General features: G+C 39.2%; 3 protein-coding genes across 3 annotated transcripts in view; 2 read left to right on the top strand and 1 right to left on the bottom strand.

Annotated features, from left to right (window-relative positions):
* Positions 1-4,898, top strand: sdr39u1 (short chain dehydrogenase/reductase family 39U, member 1). Its single transcript, XM_086271437.1, has 6 exons — positions 1-124; positions 848-954; positions 1,252-1,334; positions 1,435-1,556; positions 1,669-1,821; positions 3,568-4,898. Exons 1-6 carry the CDS (start codon positions 109-111, stop codon positions 3,993-3,995), a joined length of 909 nt encoding a protein of 302 aa, XP_086127563.1. The 5' UTR covers positions 1-108; the 3' UTR covers positions 3,996-4,898.
* On the bottom strand, positions 4,792-11,328 carry mettl17 (methyltransferase like 17). The gene is made up of 14 exons (XM_086271436.1): positions 10,965-11,328; positions 9,939-10,080; positions 9,691-9,840; positions 9,502-9,589; positions 9,114-9,195; positions 8,900-8,973; positions 8,723-8,817; positions 8,514-8,584; positions 8,130-8,237; positions 7,957-8,025; positions 7,826-7,876; positions 7,632-7,724; positions 6,374-6,570; positions 4,792-5,239 (listed from the first exon to the last, which is right to left on the bottom strand). The coding sequence occupies exons 1-14, from the start codon at positions 11,031-11,033 to the stop codon at positions 5,146-5,148; spliced, it is 1,383 nt and encodes a 460-aa protein (XP_086127562.1). The 5' UTR covers positions 11,034-11,328; the 3' UTR covers positions 4,792-5,145.
* Positions 11,223-16,120, top strand: part of parp2 (poly (ADP-ribose) polymerase 2) — a 12,929-nt gene continuing 8,031 nt past the window's right edge. The window contains exons 1-7 of the mRNA XM_086271435.1: positions 11,223-11,628; positions 12,671-12,880; positions 13,142-13,318; positions 13,498-13,568; positions 14,081-14,131; positions 14,852-14,948; positions 15,055-15,130. Of these exons, the coding sequence (XP_086127561.1) occupies positions 11,556-11,628; positions 12,671-12,880; positions 13,142-13,318; positions 13,498-13,568; positions 14,081-14,131; positions 14,852-14,948; positions 15,055-15,130 (755 nt within the window). The 5' untranslated portion in view covers positions 11,223-11,555. The remainder of the gene's footprint in view (positions 11,629-12,670; positions 12,881-13,141; positions 13,319-13,497; positions 13,569-14,080; positions 14,132-14,851; positions 14,949-15,054; positions 15,131-16,120) is intronic.

Below are 16,120 nucleotides of genomic sequence, written 5' to 3' on the forward strand. Positions count from 1 at the left end.
TTGCCAACCGCCAATAACATTTAAGAAGAGGAAGAAGAAGGAGAGGCGGGACTCGTGTACGGTGGCGTTTTGAGATTTAACTCAAGGTTAAAGGGCAAGCTTCTGGCCATGAGAATTTTAATAGGTATGTACAATTTTTAAAAAGTTACACGTTTTTAAAAGTTGCTCGGAAAGGTCAGAGTGACATTACGCTTTCAGATAGCTTACAGCTAATGTTTACGTTGCGGCCAATAATGAAGTGCCTTATATCCATTAGTGAGTTTGTACTTGTGCATTATGTTGGGCTGTAGCACTATTGTGAACAGAGCCTGGGAGCTTTGAGAAAGCGTGCTAAAACTGTGTGCTTATGGTGTGTTTCATAGTTGAGTTTGCTCAGGTAATGCACAAAGCAATGTTTTGTAAGCATGTACAATACGCATGCGCACCACGCATGCCTGACTCACCTAATTTTGAGGGTTTTTTTTTTTTAAATAATTTTGAAGCGTTTCTATGTATTTATTTAGTTGTTTGGTTAAATAATAGAAATATTTCTCTTTAAGTTAAACTGCAAAAACGAGAATAAAGTTGACCCAAAGCCACCTTAACGTCATGAGCAAAAAGGGTTTTTTGAAAGTTGCGACTTTCCTTTGTTACAGCAGTTAAAACTGAGTGTAATTTTAAATTTAACGTAAAACGTTAAAAAAAATTAAAGCACGATATGATAAAATAAATCCGATTTTAAATCTTTATACAGTACTTTCTTTACACACTTGTACGAATCACAGTTTCTAAGTTGAAGGAAGTGTGCGGCTTTTGTTTTTCAGTTTGTTCCTTTTGATGATTTCTCTGTCTGTTGTGTTTCTTGTAGGAGGGGGATCTGGCTTCGTTGGCCGTGAGCTTACCCGCCTACTTAGGGACAAAGGTCATGAGGTGACACTGATATCCCGCCAGCCTGGTCCAGGGAAGATAACATGGGTATGACCTAAAGTTAATACAAAGTAAAAGGGCAAACCTAAAGCTCATTTTAGGACCTGTTGATTCATCACTGTTAACGAAACATCATACTGGAGCTGATGCCTGATGGTTTGAAGGACTGAAATTAGAGAGGGAGAAGAAATTTATTAATCCCTCGTGTGGGTTCCTCCGGGAAATTCAGTATGTACAAACTGTACAGACGGAGACGTACAAACTGATAAATGTGGAAGGGGGATAGTTTACAGATCCAGTGACATTTCTAAACATCTTTATGTTTCTTCCTCTCTGCTCCTGCAGGGTGAGCTGGAGTCTCAGGGTCTCCCACCGTGTGAGGGTGCCGTCAACTTGGCTGGAGAGAATCTCATAAACCCACTGCGATGGTGAGAAATAAATAATCAAAGAGTCCATCCTAATATCTGCAGCATTTTAATGCATTTACAGGGATTGTCACTGTTTCTTCCCTTGGGTTCTGTTTTGAAGGTGGAATGAAAGCTACAAAAAAGACTTGTTCTCCAGTCGCGTTGACACAACTAAAGCTCTTTCTCAAGCCATTGCTGCTTCCTCCAGTCCTCCTCACTCTTGGGTGCTGGTGTCAGGTGTAGGTAAGCATTTAATAAGTGAGATTCTACTCAGCACAGCAGATCAGATGAACTCATTGATAATATAGATAGTAATTCTATTATTGCTTTTCCATTGTTTGTTTTCATGACACAGCTTGCTATAAACCCAGTCTAACAGCTCAATACACAGAAGACAGTGAATGGACTCCGTTTGACCTTCTCTCAAGACTTGTCAAAGAGTGGGAAGCAGCAGCACTACTTCCTGAAAATGTGGCAAAAACCACCAAACAAGTCATCATCCGGCCTGGTTTGTATACGGCACATGCTTATGTTTATTGTCCATCCTGAATCTGTCTAAATCAGGGGTGGGCAACTCCAGGCCTCGAGGGCCGGTGTCTCTGCAGGTTTTAGATGTGTCCTGGAACCAACACAGCTGATTTAAATGGCTAAATTAGCTCCTCAACATGTCCTGAAGTTCTCCAGAGGTCTGGTAACAAACTAATCATGTGATTCAGGTGTGTTGTTACCCAAGGTAAGATCTAAAACCTGCAGGACACCGGCCCTCGAGGCCTGGAATTGCCTACCCGTGGTCTAAATGGATCAGATGAAGGGCCACATGCATCTTTCTGGTCCTATGTAAGGTCTTTGCTGGATTTTTTTTCCTATTTCTTAAGAACATGGCTTTCAGATCCTGTTCGTCTGCTGTAGATGGTTTCTTTAGGCCTGCCACTTCTCCTTTTGTCCTCACGTCTAGTTTCTTCATAAATTGTAAGTGTAACCTGTAGTTCACACTGCAGGTGTTAATGCTCAATTGCAATTTTTTGATCAAATCCGATTTCTGGTTGTTCACACTACAAATAAAATGTGACAGCAAATGCGCTCTAGTGTGAACGGTTCATGGCCCTCAAAGTGGTCCACATGCACAAAAGAAGATGTCACACACAACGCGCTCTGTTTGCGGAAGTAAAAATGGCGGCTACAGAGCTAGTAGGTGTTGTTGCAGCAGTCTATCAATTTCTGCACAGTCGTAACCGACAGAATTTTGACAAATTAAATAGAGAAAGAAGGAAACAGAGAAAAAAGAGAGCCCGTGCTTTAACAACGGCCGCCATGCTTTCTCATTTGTCTTCTCTAGCGCTGATAATTGGCGTCCGTCTTGTGTCAGTGATGTAAAAGACAGATTAAATGCAAAATGACCATTCAAACAGCAGTCGCTTTCTAAAACATCAGATACGTAATGGATTCAGTACCACATACGAAAGTGACCTAGGTCGGATTTGAAAATATTGGGTTTGTGCCGTTCAAGCTGTCATACCATGATCGGATATGAGTCGGATAGGATCAAAAAAAGTCGGATTTGATGCGCGTTCGCCTGCAGTGTGAACATAGCCTAAGTGTTCTGCTCATAGTTATTTTGGAATCACCAAAAATATAATTTTTATACCTGTCAAAATATGTTATCCGTGGCATTTTTCAGAGATTGACTAAATCGACTTAAAGAAATGTGGAAAAAAAATTTGTTTTTATGACTGGCTTCTAATAACAAAGTGCCTAAGGATACATTTTTAAAAACAGTGGTTCATTTCTTGAATTGGGTGCCTTTTTCATGCTTGAATGATTCACAGGTCAGTGTTAACTGGTTTAACAAACTAAAGAAAGTAATTGGGGCAAAAACCTTTCCTTTGAAGACGATCGGGTACAAGAACTAGAATAAAAAGAATGAAAAGGCTACCACCATCCAAAGAAAAACTTTAAAAGACCATCAGTCTGTTAAACTTTTGCATTTTGTACATGCATACACAACATGTGAAGATTTAAAGTATCTTATCTCTGTATTACTTTTTATCTTTTTCAGTTTTTATAGCATGAATTAAAATTTTATCTCGTGGGCCATTTCACGGCAGATAATCTGACTAGATTGACTGAATGGACAGCATAAGCTTGAACTAATGGTTTTTCAGTTATAAAGAGTGTCCCAGTAAATCATCATTAAACAAGTTAAAATGGCTGCAGTGAAAAACATGTGCTTTCTTATTTACCATGCATTCCCCAGGGGCAGTGCTGGGTCGTGATGGTGGGGCCATGAAGCAGATGCTGCTGCCGTTCTGGCTCGGCCTCGGGGGTACCCTGGGATCTGGAAGACAACCATTTCCCTGGATCCACGTTTCAGACCTGGCAGGAATCATTGTCCGCGCACTGGAGCCCCTTGCTGACACTCCACCCTCCTCATCACCACAAGTGTTCAACGGAGTCGCGCCGGCTCTCAACACAAACTATGAATTCACTAAAGAACTGGGTCGGGTCTTGAGGCGGCCCACCATCCTTCCTGTACCTGGCTTTGTCATGAACGCCCTGCTGGGTTCGGAGAGGGCCGTGATCCTTACTCAAGGCCAGAAAGTCATACCTAAGAGGACTTTGGAGTCTGGATTTCAGTACAACTACCCTGACTTGACCTCCGCTTTGAAGGAGATTGTTAATTAACAAGAGTACGGCGGTTCATTTTTACTGTAATACAAGAATAAACAAATATGAGCCTAAACGAGTCATTGAAAATGAATCCCAGGATCATGACTCAGTAAAAGACTGTTGTAAATTACTTATTCATCAGATCTGTGTACTGATGAACTGTTGTTTCTCATATTGCTAAAGAGCAGTTATGGGATCATGTTTGAAAAACTGTTTTAAATAAAATGTCATGCTTTGCTTTAAAGTGTTTCTCCGCATTCGGGACAATAACAAGCAGCTTTAAGCCTTTGCTTACATTTAGAAAGCACTGGGACATGATTGTTGATACTGAAGTGTTTCTGTAAAATAAATCTGACAGAGTTGAGTCTTGATAACAGATGTGTCTAAACTTTCTCCTTTAGCAGCTTTTGCTCCTTTCGTTCAAACTCATGAACAGAGCTACAGAAGATAATCTTGGATGGTTGTACATCTAGCCATTAATGCTGCAACTAGTGACCGTGTTTATTGTTATTAACTCCTAATTAATGCAAAAAAAAATTGTCAGTGACACAGTGGTTAGTAATATAAATAACCACATGACCACATTACAGATGGTGAAGCACCGAAACAATTATTGGAGCTACAGGTCATAGCCTGGAGTCTTTTTTTTGTTTTGTTTTGTTTTTTTAAATAGTCGTTTACATAAGTCTAGGTTAATCAAGTTTACTGGATCTTTTTTGTGGCCTGCAGTAAATTAAAAATGTTGCTGAAATCTCACTTTGAGTCTCACAGTGTCACTGAATTAACCTGCAACACGGAAACGTGCAAAAAGAAATTTTACCCTTTTTATTTTAAGGCTGTGAAATGTTATGTTACCAAAAAAAAATACATAAAGCTCATGTTATGTATTGTTCTGCTGAATAAACAACTTTAAGGTTTGTTTGGACCGCATTGAAAATGAAATGCTTCAAGGTAAATTCAATTTCAAAATACTTTTTAAAAGACATTTCAGTCCAAAGAGCATCACACTTAAAAATATAATGGTTTATTGGAGGTGGTACACAATAAAGAAAACTGCAGAGAGGAAATGTATATGTAATTTGCAGCTCCTTTGTCTATAAATCAAAGTATTATCAGTTTCACGATGTATCGTATGTTTCCACAGTCTGTCTTTACGGCTGAATCGTCACTCTGAATCACTGTTGACGTCTTCCTCTACACCCCGAATGATCGGCATTTGATCTCCCCAGTCACTGCTCCGAGCGCAGCGGTACATATCTCTGATTAAAATGACATTGAAATAGAACAATTAAACAGAAAAAATCCAATACAAAACAAAACAGTCAAATAAGTCCATCAGTGACAATAAAACAAACAACAAAAAGCAATAAGAATATCCAGCAACCAAAGGCTGCCTGTAGCACAGAGTATCGATTATTATGACATACAGAAGGTTTACAATGAATTTCTGCTCCATTTGGTCTAGTTCTGACACATTTTCGGATCACATAATTCAGAATTATAGCCAAATTTGATCAGCAATTCCCCAGTTTGAAGTCCAGGCAAGCCAGATCTTTTGCTGCATTTCCTTCCCTCATTCTCTCTTTCTGTATTTCCCGCATCTTTCCTGCGTGCCTACCTGTGTCTAGGAAATCTTTAAACACCCGAGGAGTTTTGTTAATTTTAGAAAACGTTGATGAACTGCGTGGCCCCACACTGAATCAAATTCAAACAGTACGCAGCCCTAATAAGCATTTTAATGACATATTTCTTCTTAGTTTATTTTAATGCACCTGGTCCCTAACATCATATCCTAAAAACCCTATGGTATCCGATCTGACCTAGAGTCTTAATATCTCTGGATTCAGGACTGATATCCTCTCGATTATAAAATTAGACTTCAAACGTTTCTTTTTGATGAAACCTGAGCAGAATTTGATGACCCTGAAGAATCCTTTTGTCAGACTGCTGGGGGACTTCCCATGATGCACTGAGCAGTTCTTCTTCACTCTCTTCTTTTCCCTCCCAATGCACTCACCTGTCACTACTGAATGTCAGTACCTTTTGTCTTCTCTCTCCCACAGAGTGCATTTTGTCTTCATCTCTCTATGCCAGAGATGGGCAACTCCAGGCCTCAAGGGCCAATGTGCTGCAGGTTTTAGATGTATCCTTGAGCCCACACAGCTGATTTAAATGGCTAAATGGGTCAACATGTCTTGAAGTTCTCCAGAGGGCTGGTAATGAACTAATCATTTGGTTCAGGTGTGTTGACCCAGGGTGATATCTAAAACCTGCAGGACACCAGCCCTTGAGGCCTGGAGTTGCCCACCCCTGCTCTATGCTAGCATTTAAGGAAAAGGACTAAACCTATTCTGCAGCTGATGAATTTGTGTGACACTGATTTTTCTTTTTACCTGCTGTGTTTACGGGCTGTCACCACCATGTGCTGTAGCTGTCCGTCTGGGCAACACATGCGACAGTGGACATGCCTCGTTCTGCGCAGCACTGGTGCAATCAGCCTGGCCCACTCCACACCCTTTGTGCCTTCCTCCACTGCTTCTGTCCGCCTCAAAATTAGGTAGCTGAACTTCTCGATCTGACGGTCATTGTGCTGGAAAAGAAAAAAAAAGGGTTGATATGGAATTCATTCAGCATTTATCTGAAAAAACACAAAACAAAACATGTTTGCATATATAGCACCTTCTGTCAGCAACAAATATAAGACAAGTGTAAATTAATAATACTTAAAAGGCAACAAGAATAAAAAGTTATGAAGTTAAAAATAACGAATTCAATCCAAGATAAAATCTTGGCGCAAGACTTTGTGTCTTTTATGTTTTACATGCTATTAAATAAATATGAGTTTCCTGATAATATACAATAATACGAAACTTCAGCTGCGTTCACAGAAGGGAATGAAGTGCAGCTGATTTTAATAGCAGAGCCTGGTACAGAAGACTATATGTTGTTTTTGCAGATTACACTAAAATGTTTTAGTCTTATTTGGTCTGTTGCTTGGTTTGCAGGACCAGCATTCTAAGAAGAAAAGCCTCAGAACTTCCTCTCCTCCCGTCACCCTTCCAGCTCATCCGAGGTGTTCCCAAAGCAGCTGAGGCATAATCTCGTGGGTCTGTCCCAGAGATTCTCTAAGTAGAATATGCTCAAAATGCCTCACCAAGGAGATGTCCAGGTCATATCCTAGTCAGATCCTCAAAAACCCTCAGCTGGCTCCTTTCGAGTTGCGGATGTACTCTGAAGCCCTCAGAAAGGACTCCCAAATGACAACAGTGAGCCACCCTGCGGAGGTAGTTGATTTCTACTGCTTCTATCTGTGATCTTTTTGTCACTACTTAGAGCTTGTGACCATAACTGTATACCCACCACTGCTTGCCATCTTTCTCTGAGGGCAACTCTAGACTGAGAGTCCAGCCCCTCTCCAGGAGACCTGTTGCAGAGCACCAGCTGTGCGTTGAGGTGAGCCTGACTATATTAGCTGGTACTACTCAAGCACTAATTCACCAGTGTTGTCTTAGGACAATAAGGATAATTTAAAATTCATGCAATGCTGCTCCGGTGGAGTCCAAGAATAAAAAGAAAGAGACCTGGTAATTAACAGATTAGATCCCATTTAAAGTGAAAAGCTGTAAACAGACATAGACAGTTGAGTCTTACCCTGGGTAGAGACAGAGGTTGGTAATGCTGCTGGAAGTTGCAGGGTGTGACGGGCTCATGGGCCAGTTTGGGACACACCAGTTCATGTGAACACTAAAATAAATAAATAAATGAATGAATAGACGCGCAATAAGACTGAGACACTAATGGCTCTAAGTATGACTTTAATTAAATCTACTGGGTGTTAAACTTACTGGAGCAAACACTGATGCTGGCCTGGAGTCATAAACGGTCTTCTCTTGTTTCTGGAGTCAGAAAACCAACAATTTAGTTTGATCAATAACAACTATTGTGAACTGCTGTCTTATCCAGTGTGTTTAAATACCTTCAATAAAGTATCTCTGGCTTCCATGAGTATCTGATGGCCCTCTTTGGTCCCATTTTCCACCAGCACCTAGAACATAAAATGCAACGATTAATAGGTTTTTTTTCTGTTTCCTTTTAAACACCAGAGGCTCACCAATCATTTTCTTAAGTTGTATCTTTCTTTGATCTCACCAGATATGAGCTTGTCTTTCTCCAAAGAGTGAATGCTGCCTCCTCTCGGTCTTTCACATTTGGCAGCTCTGAGAGGGTAAAAGCTGCAGTGACTAAATCAAACTGCACCTGAAAGGAGAAAAAGGATGGTCAGGATTTCCAGTTGTTGAGATTATCTGGAACATTAATGACAGCAAATCAAAAATATTGGGATTTTCTTTATTTTTTGATTTTGTCTGTTTGTGTTCTTTTCTAGAACAACGACTAAAAATATTTTAAAAATCCATGTATAACCCAGAATTGAAGTCTAGAATATTGCATATACATTTTTAATAACACACTGATTTTTTAAAATTCTTGACAGTGAACACATTGTGACTTAAATAAAAGCTGAGGGAGTTTTACCTTAGGAGAGACAGGGAGAAACTGCCTGAAATACACTTGTTTGATGCAGGGTTCAGCTCTTTCGTCATCACCTGCTCATTTCAAAAAAAAAAAAAAAAAAAAAAATAATAATAATAATAATAATAATAATAATACAATCCAGTCAGTTCTTATTAACATCTGTATTTCACATAAAGAAACAAAAATAAATTGTCTACATGTGTGTCTACCTTTCAGAAGTTGTTCTGCCAAAATGTTCATTGGCCCTGAGCTGTCCACACACACCATCTCCTTCAAAGAGTCACCCCAGCATGCGTGAGATGCCCTGAGGAAACGGCCAGATTATAAACTTAGTTTAGCTATTCAGACTAAAGCATTTACATGTTTTACTAGTGTTACACACTAACCAGACAACGGTTCCTAACCCAGAACCAAAATCCAGGAGAGTGTGAGGAGCAAAGGAGGGATCCCTCTTCTTTATCTAAATGATGAGGGGAAAAAACTGCAGGTATAACTGAGTTTAACCACAAAAAACAACTTGTGCTTGGATTCAAGCGATTCTTAAAAAGGAAGCTCCCTGTATCACCACGTAAGCCGATCGCCTCCACAGCACTTTGCTACCTCATTCAGAGCTCTCCTCACTGCAGCGTAACCGCCAGCAAGTCGAGCTGCCATGTAGACCACGCCGAGCTCTTCATCGTACCTGAAACACAGTGAGATGCTTGTAAATCTACTGCACGTCAAATTTAAGGACCAAAACTACAACTTCAGGATGGATCATGGTGGAGCGCAACCATTCGCTGGGTTTATCTAAAGAAAGCATCTTAAGTCTGTTAAAGGTATAAAATGTTCAGCATTTGTCATAAATCGCAGTTTTAGCTTCTCCTATTATGGGTAAAAGAGGCTTTTTCTCCTTTAGGAATCAGTAAATATAACAAAGAGGCATTCAGAACAGACTGAAACGTGAAAAACTGATAATGGATAACACTGTAGTTAAATGACATGTTACTTCGTGGGTGCCCAGTGATATGTCGTTCTTCGGAGCTCTGAGAGAACTTTCCTCCTAATGCGGTCTTCCATTGCTTGCTTGTCTATATCTGCAGAATGAATGTATATTTATTTTTTCTAGCTGCTGCATGATATGATCTTGTTGCATGTGTATTATTACTTTTAAAAAAATTATACATATGTCACCCACCTCCTCCCTTTTGCATGGCTTTCTCCCACAATTCTTTCTCCAGGCTCACAGCTTTCTGCCTCAGAGTTAAATCCTCGACCGCTCGTTTCCTGCTCCACAGGAAGTTCGTGAGCTTGTGAATGCGCTCAGGAAGCTGATTCACCTGAGCTCCTACAGATGCAGAGATGGATGAGAGGCAAAGGGTTTCAACCAATGAAGCTGGTCAGAAAGATCTGTTATATTAACTGATTTACCAACACTAAGCTTACTGTGAATAATCGACTGTGCAGCCACGTGGAGTTCCTCAGGTAGCCGTAGAGTTTTCAAGTTGGTCACACCTGGGTGTTTTCTGTGTGGTTCACCCTTTAGGAAATCTACCTGTGGCTGTGGGTGTGTAGCTGCACTTATTGCCTGAAATAACAGGTTTAAATGATGCTGTTTTACTGACCTTTGAATTAAACTAAAATATGATTATATGAGGAAAATAAAAAACAGGAAATCCAATTACAGCCAGATTTTAGAAAAAAACAAACAAACAAAGAAACCAAACAAAATCTGTGTTTCATTTTTTTCAAAAGATCCAGTGGCCACTACATTAGGCACATGTACTGTTTGAGTGCTTGTTAACGTAGGTATTTCATCAGCTAATCACATAGCAGCGACTTAACGCATTTAGGCATGCAAACATGGACAAGAAGACCTATGGAAATTCAAACCAAGCATCAAAATTTGGATGAAAAGTAATTTATGTTACGTGACGTGGTTGTTTGTGTAACAATATACTCGAGTATTGTTGCTGACCATGTCCACCTACTTATGATCACAGTATTCTGAAGGCAAAAGGAGGGCCTATCCAGTGCTAGCAAGGTGTAAATAATGAAGTGGCCAGTAAGTGCAGTTTTAGTTTATTTAATGAAATGTTTGAGTCCAAGGTAACTGGGAACCAGACAGCAGCCTTACTGGCTCCAGTTATAATGTCAGAAAGACATAGCCAAGAGATTTTTTATGCTGAGCTGATAATAACCCCAGAAAATCCCCTCAGTGTAGTATTCAGAGATGTGTTTGGGCAGTGTTTGAATGAACGTAGAAATCATGTTTTACACCAGTGAGAGTTGGCAGCCCTGACATCTGGGGGACAGGTAGAGTAGATTCACGACTAAATGGTGTATATTATGCCAAAAATAAAAAATAAAATGTAAATGTACAGACTGAAACTATTTTGTTCTCTATAGCTTATGTGTCTGACCTCTGCGATTAAAAAGCTGCATTCAGTGGTAATATCAATCCGTACTCACCCGGCACACCAGCATCGCCAAAGGTTTTCTCTGACAGAGAACACAGGCGCTAAATCTACGCGGTACCATAACATCTGCTTCTAACCGTTACGTTTAAATGGCTTAAAATTCAACTTTCATCCAGCCTTCCTAAAGTGTCACGTTAGAATCCCACTAATCCTTCAACAAAATAATTCCGACCACTACCTAAGGCGGAACACTTTCGCCCCTAATCTCTGTTCCCACCTCAGGAGAACAACGAAGAGTGCTACTCCGCCTACTGTCCAGCATCTGCGACATCAAGTTTACCTCTCGGCCACGGAATAGACAAAGTTGGGACTAAATGAAAACAAATATAAACCTAAATGTATTTTAAACTTTGAACTGCGTTTAATATAAATCGCTGGCATATTAACCGTCTTCGCACCGGAAACAACAATGGCTTCACTTTTCGCGGCGGAGTGATTCATCTTCACATGAAACAATCGTTTGTAGTGCGGCTGCCGGTCAGGAAACAGTAGTACGGTGGGGAAAAGTTTCCCGCCGTGTTTTAGTGTTATCGCTGAGGTTCCCCTTTAACAGCAGCCAGATAATTATTTTTAATAACCCACCATGAGGCGAGCGAGAAGTTCCAGAAATAAATGTGAGAGTGCACCAGAAAATGGAGAAGCCCAGTCAAAAACAGGTCTGTGTGTCGTATTAGCATAATATTGTAGCTGCTGCAGGGTAACTACGCCATTGAACTGTGGACATGTTCGGACAGGAGACAGCATGAAGATCAATATTATGAAGCTTCACTCATAATTCAGACACCGGTACTGTCTGTGTGAAATAATAATAAAAAATTGTCAGCTTAAAAAACAAACGAAACAATTTTTGTAGCTCGGTTTGCTGATAAATCCGGTTGCGTTTCTAAAATTTCAAATAAAATAAGTTCCTAAGTGAGCAGTTAAAACGACCAATAAAAAAAGTATTTATTTGTTGTGAGCTACATTTATTGCATACCAAAAGCGAAGGGGCCTTTTCTAATGTGACCTGCTTACTGTCTAACATATACTGCTAACATTCTGGAATGTTTATGTTAAATATGACCACTTTAATTGTAAAATAATGATGCCAATGTGTGTAGAAATGATTATGCTTTAAATTACTGTAAACATTTAATTTTTGACATTTTCCCTCAAATTTTTGTTCCAGATGATGTCAGTGAGAGGGTTAACTCAAACATGATCATGCTACTTTTTAAACCTGTTTGTCTAGAGCAGCCAATCAGAACAAACTTGGAATAAAGGAAGTTTGCACTGAAATGAAGGCGAGAAAAAACAGTTTGTTCTGATGCATTTGTTGAACTAAGGGGAGAATTCGAGTGTAATGAGCTCCCTTTAAAAGTAAGGCTGATTTTCTTTGCAGCCATTCTTTGCTTTGCTTCTGTTAAAATTAAAATGTTTCACAGCTATTTGCACCTTCCAGGAAAAAAGAAGAAGCATGTATTGGTTTTATTTTTCTTTTTACTATTTTGCAGTTTATCCAGACGTTTTTTCATTTTTTTTAAACAACAGCAGCATTAATACTTTTTTTATTTTAATATAATTGGTATTTGTCAGGGGACAAAAATTAAGGAAGAGGTATTACAGACACAGAGTTTTAATAACTTAAAGACTTGTTTCTGATCTCTAAAAGGCCACTGTGTAAGAGTTAGATTTTCTTCTGTGTGTATTTCTAATCAGTGTGGCAGTGGATGGGGGATAAAAGACAGTGGGAACCATACTCTCCATCAGCCTGTGCCGTCTTGGACTCGGCCGTCTCTTCTGGGAAAACATCTGTCACTCTCTCTCTGGGCTCGGGGACAGCCTACGAAGTTGATCTGAAGAAGATGGTTCAGCTCAATCCTGTCACAAAGTACAAACGGAAAGTTCGCTGTCAGAATGTAAAAGCAGGTGTGTTTTTCGCTGTGAATTTTCTGTCATCCTCCCTGCTCCCTGTATTCTGTTTTCATAAATCCTCATTTTTAAATTGTGTTGCTTGATATTTTCTTAACTGCAGTTTAGTTCATTTTTAAATAAATGTCTTTTGTAGAAATGGTATCTAAAACATAATTTCATAAAATTTATATAGTTTATTTCAGTTTAAATTTAATTGAAAAATCTGAATTCTTGGAGGTACTCACAGTCTTTCCTCTTTTCTCCTGTTTTATTAAGAAAGTCAGAATGAAGCTGGTGACGTTGCTACTCATAATGAGAAACCAGCTCAAGTTAAAGAGGAAGAGGAGGACACAGAAGAGCAGCCTGCAGCTAAGAAGAGAAGAGGACAAAGCAAGAGCCAGACAAAAACTGAAGAAATGCCCAAAAAAGCCAAAGAAGAAGTAAAAAGTGAAGGTAACATGGATCTAATTTCTTTATATACTTACAAAATTTTACAGCCATGACAACATTAGTCATTATCAAAGCACAGTAACTTTTAAAGCTTTTAAGGATCAGGTGAGCATGGAATTGCATCTGAACTGTAGATGTTTCTTCACCTCACTACTCTTTTGTGTTTGATCTGTTCTGAACAGAAGTTGTGAAGACAGTGGTCATGAAGGGAAAAGCACCAGTAGACTCTGAATGTAAAGCCAAACTGGGAAAGGTACAGTGTTGGCATCCACACGATATATAAATCTCACGATTCATGTCAGTCATGCTTGTGGTTTGACACCTGGCTGCTATAAGGCAAAGCTTTCCCCCAGTTACAGTTCCTCTTGTGACAAACTATTCTGATCAGTGTCTGCTTAAACACAAATAAATCTTTCAGTGAAGCTTAAATTTTCTAAATGGTTGTTTTCAACTGAATACCATATATATGATTGTGTTTTTCCACACACTAAACAGATAAGCAATAAATCTGAGAAGTATTGTTACAATTAGAAGATAATTGAATTCATCTTACCTAATTGTCAGTAGATTTACATATGACTGTTACATGAAAATATAAGACGTGGTAATTGGTTCTGTTTAAATTATTTTTTAACATAATTGCAAATCTGTTCTTTTTAAACACAAAAAAGTAAATATTTTATATACAAATATTTATATTTCCTGAATGCAGACATGGTGGGATTCTTTTGATTTGTATAACTCATTTTTATATTTCTATTTCAGGCTCATGTTTACAATGAAGGAAATGATGTTTACGATGTGATGCTCAATCAGGTAACACAATTAAAAGGAAATAAATTATGCTCAGTTCCATCTTTATAGTTTTTTTTAGGGCTGTGTGACTTAGATCAGCCGTCCCCAACCCCCGGGCCTCGGACCGGTACCAGTCCGTGAGTTGTTTGGTACTGGGCCGCGAGAGTTGAGGCTCAGGTGTGAAATGTATGGTTTTCAGGGTTTTTATCGGTTTTCAGCGTTATTTTGTTATCGTCAACTCGGTTTTCCTGGGTCTTTTCACGTGTGTTATGAATAAATCTTCTTTTTTTTGGTACCGGTACTAGTTTTATTTTGTTGTATTTTTCCGCGACACCTTAAAGGCCGGTCTGTGAAAATATTGTCAGGCATAAACCGGTCCGTGGCGCAAAAAAGGTTGGGGACCGCTGCCTTAGATGGTCATACTAGGACTATCCCTGTCTACAACATCATCTAAAGTCAAAAGCTGAAAAACCTGCCAGAAACTGACTGTTTGGAGCAGACCAGAGGTTTTGGCTCACAGGGATTATTTGTGCACACGCTGACCTCATTGTTCAGTAAATATGCGATAGCATGATAGATCCATTTTAATAACATTTATTATTATTTCATCCTGGAGCAGTATAGGTAGTACTTTATAGGTAATAATGAAAAAGTGAAAACTTTAAATCTCACAAATTCAGTTTTTTAGCTTCAGTTTCCAATTTGTAGCCTGCAGTAAACATCATTTGTTTCAATTTGCAGACAAATCTTCAGTTTAACAACAACAAATATTACCTGATCCAGCTGCTGGAGGACGACAGCTCCAAGGTTTACAGTGTGTGGATGAGATGGGGCAGGGGTATGTTCAATGTCAACTGACAGTTTTTGTTTGAAAATATTTGTCATTTTGCAGAAATTGCACCACCTTTGTGCATTTTGTTGATTTTTATCATTTGTTTCTGCAGTGGGTAAAGTAGGTCAAAACAGCCTTACAGTCTGTGGTGGAGACCTGCTGAAGGCCAAAGATGTCTTCAAGAAAAAGTGAGTTTTTCTGACGTTTTTAATTTGGTTCTGCCTGCTTCTAATGATGTTGATTTATTAACAAATCGTTTTAATAATTACTGTCTTTCTATTATCGATAATATTTGCCCTATTAAAACTAGACTAGCCCCTGTTACAAAACCCTCGCCCTGGATAAACGACAGCATTCGCTGTTTAAAGCGTGTCTGTCGTAAAGCTGAGCGTTTGTGGAGAAAGACTCATTTACAGGTTCATCTCTTTCATTTAAAAGACCTTTTAGTTTCCTTTAACGCTTCAATTCGTGATGCAAGGGCTGCTTATTTTTCAAACCTAGTCTCTAGGAGCAGAGGTAACCCTAAGGTTTTATTTGACACTATTAGGGATATAGTTGCTCCGGCTTCTGCTGCTGTCCCAATTTCTTCGAACGAAGACTGGGAAAATTTTCTTTCCTTCTTTGTTGAAAAGGTTAGCAATGTAAGGAGCAACATCTCTCCCTCCATGTACCATTTGCCTGTTCCGATTTTACTTAAGCCTGTCATATTTGAAAGATTTTCACCAGTGTCTTTACCTGAGTTGTTGACGCTGGTTACTTCAATTAGATCATCCTCTTGCCCCCTTGATATTTTATCTGGGTCTTTGTTTAAAAATGTTTTTGAGTCTATTGGTCCTAGTGTTCTTAAAATTATTAATGCATCTCTACTCTCTGGTCAGGTCCCTGGTTACTGTAAAAGTGCTGTCATTCACCCACTTTTAAAAAAGCCTAAACTTGATCCTTCTTTGCTTTCCAGTTACAGACCTATCTAAAAATTGCCTTTTATTGCCAAGATTTTAGAAAAGGTTGTGGCCAAGCAACTCACAGTTGTTCTAGATGAACATAAAATTCTCGATAAATTTCAATCTGGCTTTTGTAATGCTCACTCTACCGAAACTGCACTTCTTAGAGTGTCTAATGATATTTTGATGAATTATGATGCTGGAGAGTGCACTGTTTTGATGTTGCTGGATCTGACC

This window comes from Aulonocara sp. 'chitande type north' Nkhata Bay, linkage group LG18, assembly GCF_057382095.1.
Source record: "Aulonocara sp. 'chitande type north' Nkhata Bay isolate Kocher_YH1m ecotype deep benthic linkage group LG18, A_spYH_male_GT1.1, whole genome shotgun sequence".
Taxonomy (NCBI): Eukaryota; Metazoa; Chordata; class Actinopteri; order Cichliformes; family Cichlidae; genus Aulonocara; species Aulonocara sp. 'chitande type north' Nkhata Bay.

Coding starts and splice junctions, on each gene's coding strand:
- sdr39u1 (XM_086271437.1), top strand. Junction 1,557..1,668: donor GGTGCTGGTGTCAGGTGTAG/GTAAGCATTTAA, acceptor TTCATGACACAG/CTTGCTATAAACCCAGTCTA. Junction 1,822..3,567: donor ACAAGTCATCATCCGGCCTG/GTTTGTATACGG, acceptor TGCATTCCCCAG/GGGCAGTGCTGGGTCGTGAT.
- mettl17 (XM_086271436.1), bottom strand. CDS start 11,033: ATGGTACCGCGTAGATTTAGCGCCTGTGTTCTCTGTCAGAGAAAACCT. Junction 9,590..9,690: donor AGCCATGCAAAAGGGAGGAG/GTGGGTGACATA, acceptor TTCATTCTGCAG/ATATAGACAAGCAAGCAATG. Junction 8,585..8,722: donor GGCAGAACAACTTCTGAAAG/GTAGACACACAT, acceptor TGAAATGAGCAG/GTGATGACGAAAGAGCTGAA.